At 30.8% G+C, this 24,329-nt stretch overlaps 2 protein-coding genes across 2 annotated transcripts; one reads left to right on the forward strand and one right to left on the reverse strand.

Moving 5' to 3' along the window:
- Positions 1-1,651: 1,651 nt before the first annotated feature.
- LOC107420103 (cytochrome c6, chloroplastic) lies at positions 1,652-3,665 on the reverse strand. The gene is made up of 6 exons (XM_016028976.4): positions 3,507-3,665; positions 3,267-3,405; positions 2,995-3,092; positions 2,825-2,856; positions 2,623-2,686; positions 1,652-2,081 (listed from the first exon to the last, which is right to left on the reverse strand). The coding sequence occupies exons 1-6, from the start codon at positions 3,564-3,566 to the stop codon at positions 1,941-1,943; spliced, it is 534 nt and encodes a 177-aa protein (XP_015884462.1). The 5' UTR covers positions 3,567-3,665; the 3' UTR covers positions 1,652-1,940.
- Positions 3,666-8,731: 5,066 nt separating this feature from the next.
- On the forward strand, positions 8,732-19,603 carry LOC107420783 (lecithin-cholesterol acyltransferase-like 4). The gene is made up of 11 exons (XM_016029833.4): positions 8,732-9,258; positions 10,094-10,185; positions 11,491-11,609; positions 12,557-12,692; positions 12,843-12,894; positions 14,794-14,894; positions 16,734-16,913; positions 17,303-17,460; positions 17,730-17,784; positions 18,034-18,087; positions 18,894-19,603. The coding sequence occupies exons 1-11, from the start codon at positions 9,018-9,020 to the stop codon at positions 19,296-19,298; spliced, it is 1,593 nt and encodes a 530-aa protein (XP_015885319.3). The 5' UTR covers positions 8,732-9,017; the 3' UTR covers positions 19,299-19,603.
- Positions 19,604-24,329: the final 4,726 nt, after the last annotated feature.

Below are 24,329 nucleotides of genomic sequence, written 5' to 3' on the forward strand. Positions count from 1 at the left end.
GGATAATAAATCAGTATTTTCGAATAAATTAAATGCTATCTTGAAGATGATGAATGAAGCAAAAAAAATAAATAATAATAATAAAAATAAAGAATTGAAGTTATAACGCAAGCTAAAACAAAAAACTGTCAAAACTGTGTAGATAATTTTGAGCAATTAATTCTTTTATTTTTTTTACCCAAACAAATTGAGATCATTCTAGTACAAAATACTATAAAATGTAATCGCACATACTTCGATCTATATCAGGAAAAATGCACCACTGTACGTAATAATGATTTGGAAATCAAATGATTATATGTAAGAAATGGCGCTTTTGATGATAATTGAACTTTAAAGTTTATTTTTGTATTTCATCAAAATAACTCATGCTTTTTAAGATAGATATCATTTTACTCCAATAGTATTTTTTGGAGCAATGCATTTTTGTTTTAAAAAATTCCGTTATAGTTCCTTTATGTTTTATTTTAACCCTCCAATATTTCATTTTTATTTCACTTTTGCCCTCTTTAATAGTTATTGGTAGTCAACTTGTATATTTGATTTAATCGATACTTTTAACAGTTTTACTTATTGAAATACATTTATTATTCTAGTTTTGTATTTGTTTTCAAATAATTATTATATTTCATTTATAATTTTTTAGACATAAATATTATAAGAAATAATAGTTAATTAATAAACTAAAAGGAATTGTGACTGGTCTTTGTAAATGGATTTTTTTTTTTTGGTATATTTGAATAAAAGGGGGTGATAATTGTTTTTTTTATATTTAAATACGTTAATTGACTATAGTTTTGACTAATAAAAATGGTAAAAATGAAACAAAAATAAAACATGAAGGGACAAAAATTTTCAAAATAAAGATGTATTTATATAAGAATAATAATAATAATAATAATAATAGAAAGGACCAAAATAATATTTATCCTATGTTCTAATTATCTTATTTTATGTTTCTAAATTAATTAATTAAACATGCACTAGATGCATCGATATATATATATATATATATATGGATCAGAAACCAACTCAACATCACATGTGTGATTTGAAGGCACAATTCAGCAATGCCCATGACAATAAATACACGCACGCCTCTTTGACCCATAATTTTTTACTACTTTTATTTTTTATTTTTTATTTACTTTTTTGTTAACATTTAACTATCAAAGTTGGAAAATAAGTTGCAACTAATTTATTTGTTGCCATGAAGGTACCATAATATCAAATCAACCATCGATTTATGGCTTTTTGGTTTATAAACTATATGTCCACTTGCAAAGCCGAAAGTGTGTCAAACTTGCAAAGTCGTCATGGCTTAAGCCTCTCAATAATTTGTAAAAGTTTAAGATTAATGTTTACCATTCCAAAGCCCAATGGATCAAATTTCTAATCAAACAGATCTAGATGCAAACATAATTTCAAAGATTGGGAAATGATATTATTATTATTATAAATTCTGAGAATTAATTTCTAAACAAAATGGAATTATGCGTTAGGCTTAGGTAGGGTGCACGCACAATACTAAAAAAACGTGCATTCTTCATAGCCTTTAGGTTCCACCAATTGACTGAGCCTTATTTTTTAATTAGGAATCCAACATATAATTATTAAATATGAATTTTACTTTAAAAAATAAAATACACCATATTTGAATCTATACAACTTTTATTTGGAAACCCCGTCCGACGAATTGGTTGGGAAATAGATCAAGAACACATAACTACATTAACAATTTTTAGCATAATGGATAATCAAGAACAAAGAAGCGACAGAGACACATCCAGAGGTGAAAAGCAAACAAGGAAATTAAGTAAGTTTCACCGGAATTAAATGCTACGAAGATTGTGTCTCCATTAATATTTTGATTCTAATTGATGAGTAGCCAATTAATAAGCAACAATGATTCAGGCCTTAATTATGATTAATTTCTTATTTCAATCTTCATTACTCTCTATGTTTGGCCACCCTTGATCAGCCTGAGACTTGACAAACTCGGCCAAAAGCTTAATCTCTGTATCCTGCAAACGGGCTCCGAATGTACATTGGCCCTTGGGTGTGCAATTTTCTCCAAAACCCTTCAAGTAAATAAAATAAACATTTTATACAAAGGAGATTTGGAGTTTGAATAATCCTATTGAATTAAAAAAAAAAAAAAAGAAAAAAAAAAAAAAGGGAGTTTGAGTAACCATAATGAACCAAAAAAAAAAAAAAAATAGAAAAGTGATTTCCTGGAAACTATTTTTATCAACTTATTATGCGATACATGCTAACATTACCAACTATTTTTATCAACTTATTATGAGACACATGCTAACATTACCCTTTTCTCCTAGCAAGTACTAAGCATATTCACATCCCCAATTATATTTTTAATTAGTTTGAGGATTATTAGTTAAAGTGTCACTGAAACCGAGATCACAGCCGAACTGGCAAAGATCATATTTTTTTATTTTTCTCTATACAGATTCTAATCTATGACAAAATAGCGATCCCTATAATTATCATTTTATCATTTATCATTTTCTATATATATATATATATATATATACACAAAAATAAAAAAATAATGATAACTTCCCACGTTTCTACAAGATGTATAGATTAAATAAAACTTACCGGCATTCGTCCCTTTCCAAAGTATGTAATACGGTATATCTCTTCTTCAGTGTCGACTCCATTTCTATAAGCAAGACTTAGAACATTTAGGCTATCTAACGGTTGAGTATAAAATCTATGAGAGCAAAAGACTTTATTGATGACACTATATAAGTGGTAAGAGTTAAATATGATTGATGAGACCAATTTGCTTGGATATTACCTTTGGAGATCTTTTGTGAAGAGTGTCGCACCCTTGAAAGAAGTGAAACATGAACAAGATATATATCAAATATCTATTAACAGATAAAATTATACATGGTATTGGGCAATGATCCTGATCCGCTCAACATATAAAAATAAAAAATAAGAAAGCTATATATGCATGCTTACTGGTTGTATTATGTTTCCACCGGCATCATGACATCCGATGCAAGCTCTACGAAACAATGTTGATCCTCTTTGTACCTCTACGGTTTCTGCAACTGACTCTGCACTTAACAAAACATATATTATTTAGCACAATTAAGTAAATCTTGTGAAAAAAAATAATGATAATAATGTTGGAGACCATTGGCATTGTTGAAATTCTGAGTGAAAATTAGGGGGACTATGAATTAGAAAGGAAAAAGTCCTGGAAAATGTGTGGTGGTAATTTACCTCACCTGGGGTACTGCAGATAGGAGATAAGGTCAGAAATGCTGCCATTAGAGGTGGAGCTAACAAGCTCTTGAGTAACTTCACTTTTCCATCATCATTTTTACCGATTATGCTCTGTCTCTGCTGCGTCTTCACATTACCCTTCTGATAGACTCAAAATATTTGGAAACTTTTCACTTAATTATTGGAAAAAAAAAATAACAATAAAAACTAATTGAGATTGAAAGAGAGACAGAGATACGTACAGTTGACAGGTAATAAGCACTACTACCAGTATTTGACATCGCATAAGAAAGTTGCTGCATCTTGTAGCTAGTTTGTTTGCAAGTGGATGGATGGAGATGGTAAAGCTCAGCCAAACCCAGAGTAGTGTACGGCTTTATAGGGGATAAAGTGAAGGGGTAAAATGGTCAAGGATGTTTTGCATCCTAAAAATTTAGTATTATTTTTTACCATGCGCATTTTAACTCCTAAAAACAAATCATCAAAAAATAATAAAAACAAAAAATATATATATATTCACCAAAATAATAATAATAATAATAATAATAATAATAAAAGGATCAAAAATTTTTTTATTATATATATATATATATATATATATATTGATGTATGGCCACTGGCCAAAAACTAGGCTTTTTTTTTTTTTTTTTTTTTGGGGGACATAAGCCAAAGAGTTATTTCTTTTGATAACGAAAGAGGTACTTTTTGTGGATTGTTAAAATATGGTTTCCATCTTTAGAGTTAGGTTCACGACAATCTAGTATTTTTCATATAAAATATTTTTTATTAATAATTAAGATTTAAAATATTCAAAAATAATAAAATATAAATTAAACAATATATCAAAACCTTATTTAAAAAAATAAACTATATAATAATTAATAAATATAATTTTATTAACTTTTATATTACGGTTAGAATTCAAAACATTCAAAAATAATAAAATATTAATTTAATAATACATTAAATTTTTTTTTAAAAATATAAATTTTAGATATAATAATTAATAAATATAATTTTAAATTTAAATCTTTAATATAATTTAAAAATCTAATTTGCATCTGATTATATATATATATATATATAAGTTTGAAATAGTGCGCGCCTCACCCCATTATATTTTGCATATCTCAATTGAGGCAATATCTTATTTGACATGAGGTGTCTTTTCTAATAAAATTATGTGTATATATATATATATATATATATCAGCAAATTGAGAAGATAATTTTATGACAGTATAATTCATTATAAAAACAGAGTAACAAGAAACTAGTAAACAATAATGCCACTTTTTCTAGGAATCATTAGGAATGAGCAATTAACTATGGAAAAATCTCTTGAGCAATGTGGCGCAGAAGCCTTAAAATCCTGAAAAACTACAAACACAATTGAATCAGGTGCAACACTAATTGGATCGACATTATCCACTAGCGTTAGGCATCATAGTTGGGATTTGGAATCCATTAATCCATTCAGTAGCAACCTATCACTCTGAACGTAACTATCTTCTGGTGTCAAACGGTAAGCTTATGTATGTGAGCTCGGACCATTTTTGGGCGTTGCAAGTTGATCAGAATACAGATTGAAGTCGTTGATGAATGTAGGACATGTTGATCAAAGGAACACTAACCCCAGGCTGCAAAACACACACCAGTTTTGAATGTGTTCAGGTTGACTGCATACAGAGATGGTATAAAACAAAGAAATTCAAAAAGGTATAATGACTGGCTCCAGTTTACCTGATTGTTTGAGCCAATGAGCGTAAGCTCTTAGAAAAGGAGAGCCACTGTGTTTGGTTGCAAGAACTTTCTTTCCAATAAGTTGATTCCACAGAATAGCACTGGCCGATCAATAACAACAATCAATGAAAATGTATCTTGCAACTGATTGGATCTTAATTTAAGTTTGAGATACTAACCCATGATTTATAGTCTGGATTGGGAAACATTCGACTGTTCATTGAGCAGGGCATATTTGCCTCAGATCAAAGGTTGTCAACCGTAAACCTTATTATCAAAGGTTCAATGACATGCCCAATTGGTCCAAATACCTATAAATTTCTCTCCAAGTTAGTCTTTGCTAAAAGTTTTTGAGCATAAAAAAAAATGGAGGGGGAGGGATAGTACTAACCAGAAACCATCAACAAAAATATGAGAAACATGTCAGAAACATGTCCACCACCACTCTGAGATGAACCACCTGCTTCATCAATCCATGGAGCAAACTTTCTTACAGAATCGTATGCATTTTCAAATGTATGAACAACATTGTCCAAAAAGATTGGATTTTGAACATAATAGACTACCCTGAAAGACCAAAATTATTTTAAAAGCCACCAGGGCCTAACATCTTTGGCCATGTGGAAACATCCGGCTAACTTCTTGAGCTGAATGATCATGTCTTTCGCATATCGATCACTTTCCACTCTTGCATTAACCCCGCGGAACCAGAAACTTCATTTCCTGAGTAGCATATAATTATATTGTGATTTTTGAGGATCATGATCAAACAAGAAAGCTAATATATAATTCCATATGCAAGCCATATGCTTACCAAGTTCATAAGAAGCAATATGGTATATTCTTTTGACATAGAGTACTCCATAAGATCACGAGCATTTTTTGAGTTCCAATCACTTATCCAAAGCATATTTTCTGATGGAGATTGCTGCTTTCCAGCAAGAGCATTCAACCCCAATGTCAATTTAGCTCTGCAACAAAAGGTTTTATATTAAATTCCATTCATTTTCTTAATTTGATTATAGATACCCTGATTTCTGGAACAATGCCCTGATTTCTGGAACAATGCATTGAGTTCATCCTATCTTTGCTGGGAAAAGACAACCTTCACTGAATCTACATAGGCCACTGCTTGGTGTAAATATGGCAGGGCATTTGCATTTGTGAATGTCCCACATCGTATACAACTTCACCTTGCAAAGTTGCAATGAATCTCCAATTCTGATTCTCATATTGCCAAATGCTGAAATTTTACTAGTTGTTTGCATATACTGAATTAAAATTCAACAAAATAACAAACTAGAAGCATAAACATGAACTTGGTTAAAGGAATTTTTGAATTTTCTACTTTCAGATTTCTTTAGTAAGTATAATTTTGAAAACAAAAGTACACAAACAAACCAGATAGCTTATTAAGAAATTTACCCTTCATAGCATTTATCATAAGCTCATTTGTCAAATCCTGCAAAGTGTAGCAAATCCCAACAAAAAAAAAGGTTAACCTAAAGTACATTAACCATGCAAAGAGTTGAAAATGACTAAAGAAAAAAAAAATTAAGAACATTATACCATATTGGCAACACTAGACTTTATCCATGAACAATAACCATATATTCTACATCGAACCAACAATCTAATGTTGCACATATAAAATTGTCATCTGTTATAGCTTTTTCCGTTTCTAAATTAATTGAATCATCTTTATTATTAGCTAAACACAAGTTAAAAAATAGAAATAAACAAAAAAGTATTAAGTTTCAACGCCATTCTCAAATATTCTAGTTTTCACAGAATAAGCTTTTTTAATTTGGTGACGAAATCCAATCCAAATAAGTTCATTATATCTTTATAAAAAAAAAAGTTTGATTTCCATATATATATATTTCAAAATATGTTTTTTCAAGATGCTTTTTCAAATAATAATAATAATAATAATAATAAATAATAATAAGTTGTAAACCAGTAAATTTTAGTATATTTTTAAAAATATTTGTTAAAATTTCTCTGTTAAATTTTCTTTTATGTAGTTCTGCTATTTTTTTTTTTTTTCATTTTCTTAAACATAGTTCTGCTCCTTTTGTTCAAACATGTTTCATCCCGCCTTTGAAAATCATAATTATTTAATATAATTATAATACTTTTTTTTTTCTACATTTATAACATTTATTTAATAAATTTTTAATGTAATACTTATCCACAATTATAATTATTTAATAGACATGTGAGCCGCCAATTCTTAGTGTTAAGTATAGAATTTTTTTTTTGGGTTATTTTTTTGTTTATAATTTTCACTTTACCTTTCATAAAAATAAAAAATAAAAAAACCATTTTTTTCTTTGGTATGTTTATTTTTTACTATAAGTTTGTTATAAAATAAGTTATGAATTTGAAATCATATAAACCAATGCATTGTGAGATCATATATATATATATATATGTTTATCAGAAAAAAGGATTTAAATATTCTAATTAGTTGGACTATAATATGTTGTGTGTCTTTACTTTTTATATGTTTGTATATCTTCAAACTATATAGAGAATAAGAACAAAAAATTTCCCCCCCAAAAAAAAAAAAAAAAAAAAAGGAGAAGAAGAACAAGAAAACTACATAGAGGATAATCGAATATTTACTATATAATCATAGGCTCTGAATTTATTTAATTTTTTAGATCCGCTGCTAAATGCTAATTGTTGGTATCCGTTTTAGTTTCTTAAATAAAAGTTTTTGTCGTGTACGGAAAGAATTTGACACGTTCTTTTTCCTTTGCATGTTGTGAATTCTTTATTTAAAACTCTTTTTTTTTTGGGGTCAACTTTGAAACTAAAAACATTTTTAAAATGCAAAACCATTAATAATTGGGCAATTGAAAGATAATAAATTCTACACGCCAAATTTAATATTATTCTATAAGTGAAAAATGATAATAACGTAATAGAATAACAACTAATTTAGTGCTCGTTGAGTATTTAAGTTTATATTTTTTGTTTTCAATTTTCTTAAAAGATTTTACTTTATTTATATATAGTTAACATGTGCACAAAATAATAGTTACATTTTTCATTACAAACATTAAAGAAACTAACTAACTACAAAATAAATAAAAAATTTACCAATAGACTACTTAGGAGATTTTTTTTGTATCTTTAATATTACTCGTTTATAAAACAACAATGCTAATAATACTAAATTGTTTACCAAAAATATAAAGTGTCCATAAGTAATTCAAAAATTCATATAATATAGAAAAAGGAACTTAATAAAAATCAATTAAAAATAAGTAATATTAGAAGTGCCTCATTAATTTTTTTTTTTTTAATAAGGATAACAAAATTTTAACTTTAAAAGATATAAAAGTGTGCCAATTAAGCTCATTGATAAATATATATATATATATATATATATATATTTGAAAATTTTGTTATTGTGATTTGTGAATTATTAGTATTGAAAACATTTTGATAAAATGTTTAATTGTTGAAATAAAAAAAAAATAAAAATAAAAAACAAAAAAACAAAAAAAAGTCGAGTCAGCAGATATGAAGGTAGTGTGAGAAGGAAAGTGCGAGGAGCTTTCCTGTGTTTATTATTATTATTATTTTTTATTTAATCAAACGGGGCGCTGTTGATTGAAAGAGACTAGTCTCGATTCTGTGGCCACAATCGTCGTTTTATTGGTTAAACTTGTCGTTTCGTAATTAATACAACCATCGGATTCTAATCTAATCCTAATCTGGTCTTCTTCTTCTAGTTGGGAAATTGCTTTTCTGTATTTCCACGGATCCAACCCCTTAAAAAATAATAAATAAATAAATAAATTGGACCCCCCTAAATTAGGGTTTTCCAGATCACGCTTTCAGAACTTCCCACTTCGGAACTTCAAATTCGAATTCCAATTTGGGAATTTCGTTTCGAAAACTTCGAGGAATCAAAAAAATAATTTCACTGTCCTTTGCTGTGATTTAGGTTCTGTTTTTTTGTTTTTTGTTTTTTTTTTTTAGTGTTTTTGTGTTATGGCTGTGCTTTTGGAGGAGATTGTGCAATCCATTGAGCTATGGTTGAAGCTGATCAAGAAGCCCCAGCCGTACGTTGACCCGAGTCTGGACCCGGTGCTGTTGGTGCCTGGTATCGCTGGTTCAATCTTGAAAGCAGTTGATGGTGAGAATGGTAGAGAGGAGAGGGTTTGGGTTAGAATTCTTGCTGCTGAATACAAGTTCCGGACTAAGCTTTGGTCTCGATTTGATCCTACTACTGGTAATTTTGGTTAATTTTCTCGTCTCCTTTCAATCTGTGAATATTTTTTATTTATTTTTATTATTATTAATCTTTTTTAAACTTTTTATTTATTGAAATGGAAGAGAAAGAAATAAATTTCGAGGTATTTTTTAGAGGTTCCCTAAGTGCATAAATTGAACGTAACAAACATTTGCTACTTTGTGCTTGCGTGAGAGTGAAGGTTGAAAGTATATATAATACGCGTACAATCTGAAATATATCCATGTATTGGCATAGCATATCTGGACTTGAATCTGTTGGATAAGTTTTAGAAAAAAAGTTTATTGTGATATGCAGCCTCTATGCGAGCTTTCGATTATTTCCATGGAGAGCATCTGTTTTCTTTGAAATTGTATACATGCTATCGCATAAATTTTAAAATGACATGCAAATAGCTTCTTGATTCATGCTATATGGTTAATAGTCCCGTGCACTTGGCGAGTTGCAAATGTACCTTTCGAAACTCACTTTCTTATGAGGAGAACCCAAATGGTTGGACAGCTGGCTATATATTTGTATATTGCATGTGGCAGAAAGTTGAATTTGAAGGACATTAGTCTTGGGAAATATTTTCAATTAATGTGTGCAGAATACCCTCACCTCATATGGCATTAAGAAATTGCTTAAATACTTGCTAGGATATGAAAATTGACTTTATTTTTCATAACACTGTCCCTTTTTTATTGTGTTATTTTGATCTCTAATAATGCTCTGAATTGTCAGAACACTTGGATATTTTATATTTTAAAAATTTAAAGCATTTTTTTTTAATGACATTTATGATTTTCAATTTAATACTTCATACATGAAATAGGTAAAACTGAATCTTTAGATCCAAAAACAACTGTTCTTGTACCTGAAGACAGATATGGACTGCATGCGATTGATACCTTGGATCCTGACATGGTAAGCCCTAAATTCTTTTCTTGAAATTTATTAAATTTCTTATGTTATGAAGCTAATTTTTGCTTCTGTTTTGGTACTTGTATGAATATTTTTTTAGGAGATACATGGACCACATTTGATTAGAATGATGACTAGCTTATAGCGTGGTTAATGTTTCAGATAAATTTTAGATGTTGTGTAAAAGGCCTTATGCAATGGAAATAATACAATTTTATATGAAAATCAAGATAATCAAGCATGAACTATCACAATTAATACCTTGACTATATGTGAATAAGCTAGTTATAATTTTGTGTTATGATTAAAATTTTCTAAGTAACAATGTGGAATAACCCCTGTTTGGGGACAAGCCACAGTCAACTAGTTTTGTTACCAAGGATTAAGGACTATTCTATACTTAGCAGTAAAGGAAACAGCCCTTTTAAGTACCGCATGTAATGTTAAGGATCCATTACTCGTTTTTTGGGATGTACTGCAAATTACTGGATTAGATGCTTGAAATTCGAAAATAAACCAGTACTAATTGAACGTAAAGATGGTGATTATGTTAGCAAAAAGAAAATAACAAAGCACTAATATTATAATATAATGTTAAACAATGTTTAATGCTTTTATAATGTAAGTATAACGTTAAACAATGCATAATGCGTGAATTTGCAGATTAGATTCTCTTGCAAACACCATTAAGGGTTGCTAAGTATTTGAGCAAAGATATGCATGTTGCCTGCTATATGATCCTCAATATGTTTTGAAGATGATAATCATATGTAATAATCATGTTTTACTTTGCAGTTATAGCTCTTTTTTGTTTATATAGGTATGTTAATTTCAAGACATTTATAACCTAGAAGGGTTACTAAGGTGTGGGAGGATACTGAAATCAATTAGAAATCATTCTGAATGCATTACCCATATAAATACAATTAAAGTTCAAAATTTCAAATTTGAAATCCTTATTTGTTTGGCTTTGTTTGAAAACCCCTGCTAATTGAACTGAAACACTTCTTCTTCTGAAACCAAAGGGTATGGATGCAGTGTTCTTCTTCATCTTCACTATTTTTTACTAATTTTTTTTTTTTTTTTCCTGGGCCGGAAATCTGTGAAATATTTGAATAACTTTCAGTGGGACGTTTTACCCTGAAATTTTGTCATCTATAAGATGATTCTCTTTATAATATTTTGTTCATTCTGAAACTAAAGGACATGGATGTAGTGTGTATGGTGTATCTGCCATTTTTCGTATTTACTTGTGGATACTAATAAGAATGGCCTGTTTATAAATTTTTACTAAATTAATTCATGCAGGTTATTGGGCGTGATTGTGTCTATTATTTCCATGACATGATTGTTGAAATGATCGGATGGGGTTTCCAAGAGGGGAAAACACTTTTTGGTTTTGGATATGATTTCCGCCAAAGCAACAGGTATCTGTCAAAATGTGCTTACGAATGCCACTGTAAGAGTTTAGTTTCTTAGTGGAAAGTTTATGAAACCTCTTCTTCAACTCGAGAAGAAAACAAAGGATTATAAAAGATCCGCATGCTATAGAGTTGGAAGTTGTTTAGTAGTTTTGTTTATACCGTGGAATCTGAATAAAACTCTGTAGTAGCATCAGGACCTCCATATAAAGCAGAGCAGACTGTATTCTTAATAATCTCTGGCATTAGAAATATCTTACTTATAATGAATGTGGTGAGAAATAGAGGGGGCATTCACTGTGTAAAGATCGAAGATAGCAACAATGAAATAAAATAACTCACATGGTGTGGTGTAAAAGTTAACATTTCTTTGGTGGTTTTGAAAGTATAAGTTTTAAGAAGACTTTTTGAGTGGATTAGAAAACTGCATTTATCTTGTTATCAATGTTCAAATAAAATTTGTTAATAGGGGCAGTGTTCTAAGTATTTTCTAAATTCTTAAGTTGTTCATGGTTTCCTTCCTTGCTTTTGGACCTTAAAAATTATGTTGCTAAAATTTTTAATTAAATAATATTTAAACTTCATACTAGGGATAATATATAGGGGCTCTGTAAGCCCTCAGTTTCAAAAGAGTTTAAGGATATTACAATTCTTTGGTTTTGTTGAATTGGAAGGATGTTGAATTTTAGTTTAGCTTTGTCAATATTTCTCATTCTCTTAAATATTTGTAATGTTTTTTTATTTTTTTATTTTTTTATTTTTTCTCTCTAGAAATAACTAATGTTTCCTATATATAAAAGGAGAAAATTTAAACATTATCTTCACTTGAAATGGGTTTCTACAATTTCATTGAGCATAACTTTCTTTTTGCTGTTTCTGCTGTTGACTTTTTATCTTTTTGGCTGTTCATATTGATATTTACAATATTGATGTCCATTTTAATGATTTTTCAGGTTGCAGGAGACATTGGATCGCTTTGCTTCAAAACTTGAGTCTATATATAAAGCTTCAGGAGGGAAAAAGATAAATATCATAAGTCATTCTATGGGGGGTCTTCTTGTGAAATGTTTTATGGCCTTGCATAGTGATGTAAAGTCTCCATGCATTTTGATCTCAAATATCTTCATCTATTTTCTTCTTTTCCTGCAACTTTTACATTTCAAGTTTGTTGACTTATATCTTTGTAATATGGCGCCGCTTGGGGCTGAAATTAAATTTATATTATACTTCTTTCTACAGGTTTTTGAGAAGTATGTAAAAAATTGGATTGCAATTGCTGCACCTTTCCAAGGTATGCAGAAGATATGATACGCGCTTTAGAAATTTTGTTTCATTGAAATAATTGAATGAATTAAGCACAGCTATACAATACTTTACATTGTATGGCTCTACAAAGAAGATATTTTCATTGTCTGATTTTCCACGGTGACTGCAAATACAAATTCTTTATAATTTTCCCAAGAAACTTTATTAAGATAACTTGCAAGAAAAAACATACTTTTATGTCTTTGCATTCAAAACTTTTAATGTTTTGCAGTTACTAAACTAGATTCTCTGTCACAACTTAACTTTTTGGCGAACTTGTTATGTTATAATAACTTTTATTTATGATCTTGATCAAAGCATAGATGCATCATTAAGCTAAATTGGTTTGAGAACATAGATTTATCTTGTTTCCTTTATCTATGAAATTCCAAATTTGAAATTATACTTGAACCATGGGTGGGGATTTATGATTATCAGATGATACAGAGCGATACAATCAAAACTTCTATTACCTTTTTGGCTTTGCTATTTATTTTTATATTTTTGCCTTAAGCAAAAATAAATTAAATTGAACCGTGGGTAAGGATTGTATGGTTAGTGTTCTTCTAGGAAAAAATGTAAGAAGGTGTTTTAGCTATAGTGAGCAGAGCAATAAGTCTTTAAGGCATTAAAACGTGAGCTGTTTGAAAATTGAGATTCTTAGTTTTTATGTTAATAAATGTGTATAAATAGTAAATATATTACAGAAAGAATAAGATTATTGAAGACAAGAGTCGAGATGTAAGGATTTTGTGGGATTTTTATCAAGTTTTAGGCTTGTTTATGGACATCTTCTTCATTGGAGTTTAGGGATAATCCTATAATTTGTTTAGTTTTGCTGAATTGGAAGGTTGTGTAATTAATTATTTCAGTTTCATTAAGGATTTTCATCCTTTTTAATTCTCTACAATGTGTTATTTTATTACTAAAGTTTTCTATCAAAGAAAAAAGAATAAAAAAATCTATAAAAGTTTATTGCATTTATGTGTAATATTATTACTATAAATGAACATATTTTCTTGTTGCTGTATGTCACTGTATATCAATTATTTATTCTTTAATCTGCAATTTATTCCATATTTAGGCAGTATTCAATGAAAAGTTATTTTTATTGGTAGTTTTGTAGTGGAAACATTTTTTCTTTTGTGCACTGTCATTAAATTAGGAATGCTCTCTCTCTTCTCATAGTGATTTTTATTGGTAGTTTTGTAGGAAACATTTTTTCTTTTGTGCACTGCCATTAAATTAGGAATGCTCTCTCTCTCTCTCTCCCTCTCTCTCTCTCTCTCTATATATATATATATATATATATATATATGTAATGGGAGAGTACAAAAGCTTTTGAACTGATTTTGATGGTGGATACAATCGCTAACAACATAATGAAATTCTGCTAATGGAGAGTAATATTAGGAAATTAATAATCCACTCAGAAAAATCATTTGCCTCAACATGAAGGGATGTACAATTGTCCCTTTCCTAAGTTATTTTGCTTTAAGTAAATGACTTAAGCACTTGCCACTGTCTTATGGTCTCTGATTCATATTTGTTTCAAAACAATTTGAGTTATCACTTATAGGCGTATCACCAGTAAGCATTTTGATGAAACACTTGTTGAGTTTCTAACTTTAATCTTTTTGCTTACATTGAAATATACCCAGCTGCAATCTAAATAGAGCATCATTTATAAATTTTAAATATCTGATGAATAAGTTAGACATTGGAAATGAAAGGTTGACTAATTTGAATTGAATATTTTGTTTCTTCATGTATTTAGCACTTGTGAGGGAAATTATGCAATCTAAAAAATTGTAAATTTTTTTGATTCTCCAACAGAAAGTTGCGTACTTGGGTTTCCATTAATCTGTGGCTACTTATCCAACAGGTGCACCTGGGTATATCACATCTACCTTTCTAAATGGAATGTCATTTGTTGATGGGTGGGAACAGAATTTTTTTATATCAAAATGGAGCATGCATCAGCTGGTATGATTCTGTTGCACTGTAAAAGTTGGAAATATATGTCTATTCTGGATCAGTGGTATCTGGCTTTGGCTTATAGTGTTGTCTTGAAGTTTGAATTGCATCTCACTTCACCTCAATCTTAAGAATAGGATGCTTCTTTCACTGTTGTATAGTTACCTGCACACACTCTCTCTCTCTCTCTCAGATCAACTCTTTTGGGAGGTTACATTTATTACCTTTAAATGACATTGTTACAACCAAAACTGTGCCAAGGTGACTATCTATTGTATGACCTCTGTATGGCATTCTTAGGACTTACGACAGAAATACTTGACTGTTAATTTCTTCTTTGTTCTTGAAAATTTTTCTCAAGCTCTGGTTTGGTGTAAAATGTCAATATTGTTAGCTAGCATTACTTAAGTAGAAAGGAATGTATTTGCGGTGATGTAAATATATTTCTTTTGAGGGATTAAACAATTGCCTAATTGCACTAGAAATGTCTTCTTATTCTTCTTTTATTTTATCTATTATCTGTTAGGTTGTCAGAATTTGATTAGTATGGATTATAATTTAGAAGGACTTAAAAGTAGAAAATTTAATTCTCAGATAACTTCAGTATATGCTTTCCATCTTTGATGTCGATTTATTATTATTATTATTATTATTATTATTATTATTATTATTATTATTATTATTATTATAAGCAAGTAATTTATTTGGACTTATGTGTACTCCTGATACCTGTCTGTGTCTTTTGGGATTAAGATAATAAAGTATGTTTTAAATATTTAAGAGTTTCAGTCTTGTAGAAAGGGTGCTACCATAATGTCAATAAACAGAAAAGAATGGTGGGGATTTACATCTTGATATCATGGAAAACCCTTCTGTTTTTAGCAAGCTTTTCATTTCAATTCTCAGTTCTACATATGAAGCACTTACTGCTTGGGATAGTTTGGATTATGAAGAAAGATAGTTCTCTGTTTCTATTCCCTATGAATTGATAAAATTTGGAATGAGTCATCGTTTTGAATACTCTATATCTACTAATAAAGACTTGATAATAGAAGTTAAATATCTTGAAAAGAATGTCTCAAGCGGGTTTAGGTGGTCAGAAAAAGACATTAGATTTGACATAGGGAGAAATATGGTCAGACCAATTGGGTTTAGAATGCCTTTGCAGAAGTAGAAAGCGTCAAGAAATATGGTATGAAAGCTTACAGATATCTTTATACGTTGGAGCTTAAGAAACATTCATTGTTGACAAGCAACATCATAATGGATAAAGAAACAATTAACTACTTTTTCATGATTTCTGCGCATCACAAACCAATTTCTAGAAATGCACTCTCTTTTCTGCTTCTTTTTTCTCTCCATTAAGAAATACACAGTTGAGGTCTCCTTTTTTGGGGAAAAAAACTTGGGTATACATGCATCTTCTCAAGGCCACCACCCAAGCAAAGTCAATTTAAATTAAATGTGAGGTGTCAAATTTTGTAATTGAACAAGTTTCACCTAGAAAATGGTTGAAATATTTAGAAGATAAACCTTTGGAATGACCAAGAATCTAAACACTTTTATCTGAAGAATAAGAATTTAATACATCTCCTTTGTGCAGACTCAAGAGTGATTTTAATTCTGGTAACTTTAAATTCTCAAGTTCAATGCAGTTGCTGCCCTGTCCTTTGAGAGGCTTAATTTTTATGGATATATACTCGGCTATGATGCAAAATACATGCCCAACCCACCCATTGATATAAATATCCTCTTTATTTAGCTGTAATTTCTCTACCTTTTTGTTTTCCTTTTTTATTTTTGAATGATGCTTTTTAGCTTATTTGCTGCATTGTTCCAATGTTTCAGTTGATTGAATGCCCATCAATATATGAGTTGATGGCGTCTCTGAATTTTCAATGGGAACACATTCCTCTTCTAGAAATCTGGAGAGGGAAGCTCAATGATGGGAACTCTAGTATAATTCTAGAGTCTTACCCCCCAGTTGAGAGTGTCGAAATTTTCAAGGAAGCTCTGTTGAGTAACACGGTAAGCTAAGAGCTTTTGTTCCAAATTTCTGATTTTCTCCTGCTTAAACTCTGTTGGAGTTCAGGTTTTAAGAGGACTATAAAATCTTCAAATTTGCATTAATTGAACGAGTGATTTACAAGATACATCTTCTGAATCTTTTAAGCTTGAAAAGTTAAAAAGCTGAATGGAACCCCTTTTTTTTTTTTCTTTTTTTGGGGGGAACATTGCTTGTCACTCCATCCTTCCTTTTAATTATTTATTATTATTATTTTTAAATATTTCCAACGTTGATGAATTTGTTTTCCTTTTACCAATTAACAGTGTGAGAATGCAGTTTGATAGATAGTTTTGCATATAGCATCACTATGGCTTATTTGAACTTACAGAACATCTATTAATAATTTCAGGTAAATTATGATGGTTCGGATATCCCCCTTCCATTTAACATGGATATCTTGAAATGGGCTAATGAAACTCATGAGGTCTTGTCTCGTGCCAAAGTTCCTTCTCAAGTGAAATTCTACAATATATACGGGACCAATCTTGAGACTCCTCATAGTGTTTGGTAATTTCTGTTAATGCTCAAGAAGTGTTTGCATCATATTTTCTGCCACTCCATATTTCTTAGACTACAGACTCCTTTTTTGTGTTTACGCTTCACGACATGATAATTTTTGCTTGATGCTATTACTTGTAAGATATGTTCTATGTTTTTACAAATCTATTTCCGGAGTTAAAACTTCAAATAGGAGCTTAGCATTAGAACACTATTGTTCTTGGGTGCTATGCTGGTAAGATGGTTTTATGTCGTGTTAAACCTATTTCACTGTGCAGCTATGGAAGCAAGGAAACACCTGTCACAGATCTTCAGCAACTACGTTTTTGCCAGGTTATTTATCTTCTACTAAATATTGATCTATTTAGCTCCTGGTGGCAAAATTTTATGCCGCCAGGTACATATTAGTTTATGAAATGACGTATTTTTTGCCTCTGTTTTGTTTACCCTAAACTTTTGTCCAATATTTTCAAATTGTTTTCGACCAAGGGTGTAATGTGTTGATATACATGAAACTTTTTGGTTTTAGATTTTCATTTTGACAGATTACAATAGCTTACTTGTTTTTTTCCATGTAACCAGCCTAATTACATATACGTTGATGGCGATGGGACAGTTCCTGTAGAATCAGCTAAGGTTTGCTTACTTTCCTGAGCATAATGTGTTTCAACTTAATAATTTACAAATTAGAGGTGCTATACATTAACTCTTACATGGTTTGGCAGTTGATTTTTCTGTCTTTCAAAATGTTATACCTTTCTTTTAAAATTTATGGGGCTGGTGCTTATATTTTCTTTATGCTACTGGTGCCAGTAGGGATGGCTGTTAAGATATGCAGAATCTGTTGGTAGGAATTTAGAATATAATATGTGCTAACTGAAAATAACTTGATCATCCTGGTTCTTTTTGGCCTTTGATGACCGAATCTAAAGGGTTGAGATGCTAGTTAGCTGCAGATGGTATTAATAAAATTTGGGTGACAAATATACAACTATGAACAATTTCTTTGGGCTTATATGTGGTCTAAAAACTATTTGAAAATACTTAGTTTCTATCAAATTTTCAATTTTTTCTTTTTATTAGGGCAAAAGAGGTAAAACCATTCGCCATAAACTATTAAAGAGTTAGAAATGACCCCCTAAATCTATGTAAATACCAAATGAACCCTTGTAGTGTAGTAAAGATGATAGATATTGGATCTCTAATGTCAACATAATAATTAATAAAATGGTTACATTAGTTTTTTTATGAGAAAAATGCCCAAGAGTAGGAATGGTGGTCCTTGTTTCGCTAATAATTGGAATGTTGGTAACCATTCTGTCTTGCAACATAAATTTCTATTATTCTTTTGCTGATATTTATTTTTTCACTTCTGTTTAGATATGATCCATGAAATGGTAACTTGACTGTCAATGTTTCCATCCTGGCTTTTGGTTTTTCAGGCAGATGGGCTTAATGCAGAAGCAAGGGTTGGAGTTCCCGGTGAGCATAGGGGAATCCTTTGTGACCATCATGTATTTCGGATTGTCAAACACTGGTTGAAGGCGGATCACGATCCATACTACAACCCCGTAAATGATTATGTGATTTTACCAACTGCTTTTGAAATTGAGAGGCACAAAGAGAAAGGCTTACAAGTAACCTCACTTAAAGAGGAGTGGGAAATCATCTCAGAAGACCAATGCCACCAAGATAATATAAAGCCTTCTGTGAGCTCTGTATCTGTTTCCCATAAGGGAGACAATGCTTCACGAGAGGAAGCCTGTGCAACTGTTGTCGTACACCCTCCAAGTGAAGGTAAACAGCATGTCGAACTGAATGCTGTAAGTGTGTCGGTCGATGCTTGACATTGTTGCTGGTTAAACTGTTGTATTGGGAAAAAGAAAGGGAAAGGAAAGAAAAATGAAAATCAATGCTTCATAATCCCATCTTGTATCTGTTAATGAAATTGAAATCTTGTATATAAAAAAAAACTTTATGTGACAGAGCCTGTGCCCCCACTCCATTAATCCATTGTAAGATATGCCATTGTGTTTGTGCATAGCAGTATTATATATGAATTAAGTCTGTAACTTGTATCATTGTTATGTTCTTTGCATTCTTTTAAAAGGGATGTGCTGTGATACTTTTATAAAAATGCTTTTGTAGATTATTTTGCGTTTTAATTTTTCCCAATTTGAACAATCACTTGATTACTTTAAGGTCTGCAATGTGCAAACTTACATTGCTTTTGATTGTTGATGTCATCGGTGTTGGAGTTGGAGCTGTGTTCTTAGATTTTTTTTTTTTTTTTTTTCCAAGTGTAAGAGATGGAAAATGTAATAACGGTTTGAAGGTTGAAAATGACGGTAATTCCTTAGGTTGGTTGAGGTTCGGAATTGGCTTGGATTTGTTGTAAATTTGTCAGGAGCAGAGCAGAGTACGATAAATGAATAATTAATAAATTAATAGATGTTACGTAATTCAATTTTATAAAATCATAAAAGAGTTCTTATTTTTCAACGGTGTGGATGTACTAATGTGGTACACTAAAAATCAAAAGGAATTTGCCCTTTAATAATTTATGACATCATCTTTATAAATTAAATCAAAACGGTTCGCCTGTTTTACAGCTACATGTTAATCTAATAAATAGATATGAAAATCTATGCTTCTCTATAACTTTTTTTTTTTTTTGCTATTTTATATTCTCTTCTTGTATTTTTCCTTTTTGTTTTTCCAAACTATTATTTTAGAAACTTTACATTTAGGTAATGTTAAAAAATAAGTTTGTAAAAGAATAAATATATATATATATATATATATACACATGTTAATAAAATATGATAAAAGAATATATTATATATATATACATATTAATAAAGTATGATATTCCATGCATATATATGCATTTTATTGGGGAAAAAAAAAAAAAAAACAAACACTAGTGCACTGAAGTTTGACGTTTTAAACAAATTAGGAGAAACGAGAAAAATAATCAACTCCATATAAAATTTATCAAAAACTGTGATAAAACGATAAGTAGGTCAGAGATGCTACATTTGCATGAAAAACTGAAAATGGCTGAGGTATTAGTAGGGTTTGCTCAGATAGAACAAGGTCTAATTTATGATTTTGTTTTGGTTCCGTATTAATCTGAAGTCTTTGCCCCAGGAACTTTTATCAGTCCATTTGACTGATTCCCTGGGAGCTGCTTCGGAATTCTCCCCTCTGGAGGGCTTTTTGTGCTTAATAGCAATTATCATTCATAAATAAACAAATACATAAATAAAAAGAGAGAGAGTTTGTAGAGCCTCCAAGCAAACAGCCATGCATATATATCTATCGTCTCTACCATTAACCGGCCTCTCTTTTAATTCCTAGTCTCTCTTTATTTTTATATCTAAATCTACTCCCTCTTACTTTGAATATATACCTTAATATATATATATATATATAGCTGTATGTATCACCCACTACGTCACATTTTTAATTATTACCACCCAGGCAGTCTTTTTGCCTAACCATGGATATGGAGATGGAAGGCTCAACCCACTATAAATTCAGATTGCGAAGAAGTTTCGAAGTCTATCTTCATTAAAGAAAACCCACAAGTTCTACTCAAGGTACATACATTTACTGACTTACATATATAGCAATCATTTTACTAAGCGGCTATTAGCTTTTGCATGCGGTTACCTGCCCTACAAATATAAGCTGTCTAATAAAGCTCAATAAATGACAATTGTTTATGTATATACATATTTGGTAGCTGTTATATATATATATATATATATATATATGTATTGCGCGTAGTATGAAGATGTGGTATCACTATTAAACCCAAAGAAGGAATATTGCTTTATAAAAACACAAACACTGAAGAGAAAATGATCCTAAAGTGTCGACTCGGCGGAAACATTACTTAAAATGGCAAACCAATTTCCAACGCAATGAAGCGCAACTTGGGATTTCTTACATATGATGATGTTCTTTGTTCACACCTCACAGTCAAACCCTAGTTTTCACTGCTCTTCTTAGACTGCCTAATACATTGTTAAATAAAGAGCAGAAGATATTACAGGCCGAAGCTGTCATAGCTCAGCTAAGTTAACAAATTGCGAAAACAGCCTCTAATTGGAGGTACACGGTTGAGAGGGATTTCTGGGGGAGAAAGAAAAAGAATAGAATTTACGTTAGGAAATGATTGTGAATCCTAGCTTGCTTTTGTTGGATGAGCTGATATCGGGATTGGATTCCATGACGTGCGTCTCAAAGAATTGTTTGTACACTTTGAGAGTTGGCTAGAGGAGGGTAAACAATTGAGATTACAACACAACATCCTTCAAGTAAAGTGTTTTATATGTTTGATAAGGTTTTGCATTTGTGTGAAGGTAATACAATGTATTTTGGAAATGGAGGCGCAGAATTGATGGATTATTTTGCAAGGATTGGATACGCACCGTCTGTTGCCATGAATCCTTCTGATTTGATCTGCTGCTTCTTGCAAATGTACGTATGTTTTCATTATAATTTTGATTTCTTCGAAATCCTTCTTCTTCTTCTTCCTTTTTTTTTTTTTTTTTTTTTTTTTTCTTATGATTGAATGTTCAAAAGGTTAATAACCACTCCTTAAGTAATAAAATATTCTTCTGGCACTAATTTAATTTGCCAAATGCTTGAGATAATATATAATTTATCAATTACAATTCTTCGGGGCAAACAAATATATAGAATATGAATACTTTATACTTTGTCATTCAGCTATGTTTCAAAATATGCATATCTAAAGTAAACTCTTTCTCATATATCCTTAATATTTTGCAATAAATGCGACACATCTTTTTTTTTTTTTAAGTCAAACATGTAAATGCGTAAATCATAAATGCTTTAACACTCTTTTATAGTCAATCACATATATGTTGTTCATTAATATTTTTATTTTAGTTATGTATATATAAATTGAACTTTATTTTCATTTTGATTTCAGCTTTCCAGGAAAACCTATTAGATAACGTAAAGGTTGAGCTTCAAAAGGATCGACCATGAACAATATAATTCTCAGATCATATTCAGGATCGGCAACAGAAGACAAAATCTTTGGAGAGTGGCCTACAACGCGGTGGTAGCAATGCTCTGTATAGCTTAGAAGAGCACTTAAAGAAGGAAGATACCGAGCCTTTTCCGGCCTAAGTGTCGGTGGAGTCCTAACATTGTCTATTGTCTCTGGTCTACTATGGTGGAGGTCAGATGCTTCGCACATACAAGACAAAGCAACATATACACATCCTCATCTCTTTATTCATGTTCGTTTGGTAATGTTTATGTTTTTGGTTTTTGGTTTGTGTTTTCAATTTTCTTTTTTCTTAAATACGGTTTTATTTTAAATCTTGTATCATTTAATAAACTCTTCAGCTAGGTATAACTTCTAAAAAATAAAAATAAAAACAAGAAACATTAAATTGAAAACCATTTCAAATTGTTCATAAAATTAGGCTCATTTTGACAAATGTTTTTCTTTTCATTGTTATAAAATATAGTTATTATACTAGTCATTTATCATTTAAAAAAATTAAAAACATAAAAGTCACCAAAGATGAGGGGTTACAATTTTTTTTTTTTATTATCGATTTTATATTTAGGTTTTTTTCAAAATCTTTATAATTCCTTAATTTAAAGAAATTAGATTAAATTGGACTGGATTATTTTATATATAGTTTAGTTTGATTGGATTAAATTTGAAATAGTTTAGTTCAATCTAATCCAATCTAATGCAAAACAGAATCAAGATAAAATTTAATCTCTTTGGTTTATTTATGCTAGATTGGCCTCCGCTTTGTCATTATTGGATTCTTGGGCTTCTTCCCTTTTGCTGAATCCATCTTCACTTTCCCTTCAGAGCAGGAGCTTCTTATGAAGGAACAAGCTTCGATAATGTGCAAACTATCAACCTACTTCATGTCAAGATCACAGCCGACCTCCCAAGGGAACTAAATCTTCCTACAATTTTCCTCACCATAACCTATTGGATGGCAGTGTTATAGTTTTGGGCCTAAGTGTGTGAATGATTTGTTAGTGGGCTTTAGGCCTTTAATGTTTGGTTCCCTTACTGTTGATGATTGAGTAAATAATGGGTTTTGATCAATTTTTAAAATAAATAAAAAATAATAATTTTGAAACGTGGGGTTGAGAGTTTTTAGGAAGCACAACTCTGGGTTGAGTGCTTTTTTCTTTCACATTTTCTTTCAACGTTTTGGTCAGTTGGAAAAAGGTTTTATAGAGAAAAATTGTTTTGAGAAAGAATGTGAAAAACCAAATTGAAAACATTAACTGTGGTAAAGTAAAGGTATACAAAAAATTTGAAGAAAATGTTTTGGAGGTGCTGTGTCTAAGATCCTTGCAGCCATTGTATCCTAGGAGACATTCGTCACAAAATTACTGCACCGGTGGGCAAAAAACATCTTAAACCCAACCTATGATTAGAACAGATTACTGTTTAGCCCAAAACCCAAGCCCAGACTAGACCTAGGCCCAAGATGATTCGGCCCAATTGATTATGGGCTCGCCACATGTTCCGATGAGATAGCGCCATGTGGTGAGACGAGGCAACGACAAATGGTTCACAGTGGCACGGCCACGTGTCGACCAGACGTGGTGCCACATGTTATGTGATAAAGGACAACACGTGTAGACATGTGACAGATGACATGTGTCGGGCTGAGAAGATGGCACGTGTTAAGCTAAGGGGAGGCAACGTATTGACCTATTTCAGGTGACACGTGTTGCCTTTGGTGCCTGTTTTAGGTGACACGTGTTGCCTCTAATGCGAGACATGTGTCTGTCAGATAAGGCACCACGTGTTGGACCTTAAACATGCCATGTGGGGCAGCACAGCAACA

The sequence above is a fragment of the Ziziphus jujuba genome, chromosome 1 (genome assembly GCF_031755915.1).
Source record: "Ziziphus jujuba cultivar Dongzao chromosome 1, ASM3175591v1".
In the NCBI taxonomy this organism is placed as follows: Eukaryota; Viridiplantae; Streptophyta; class Magnoliopsida; order Rosales; family Rhamnaceae; genus Ziziphus; species Ziziphus jujuba.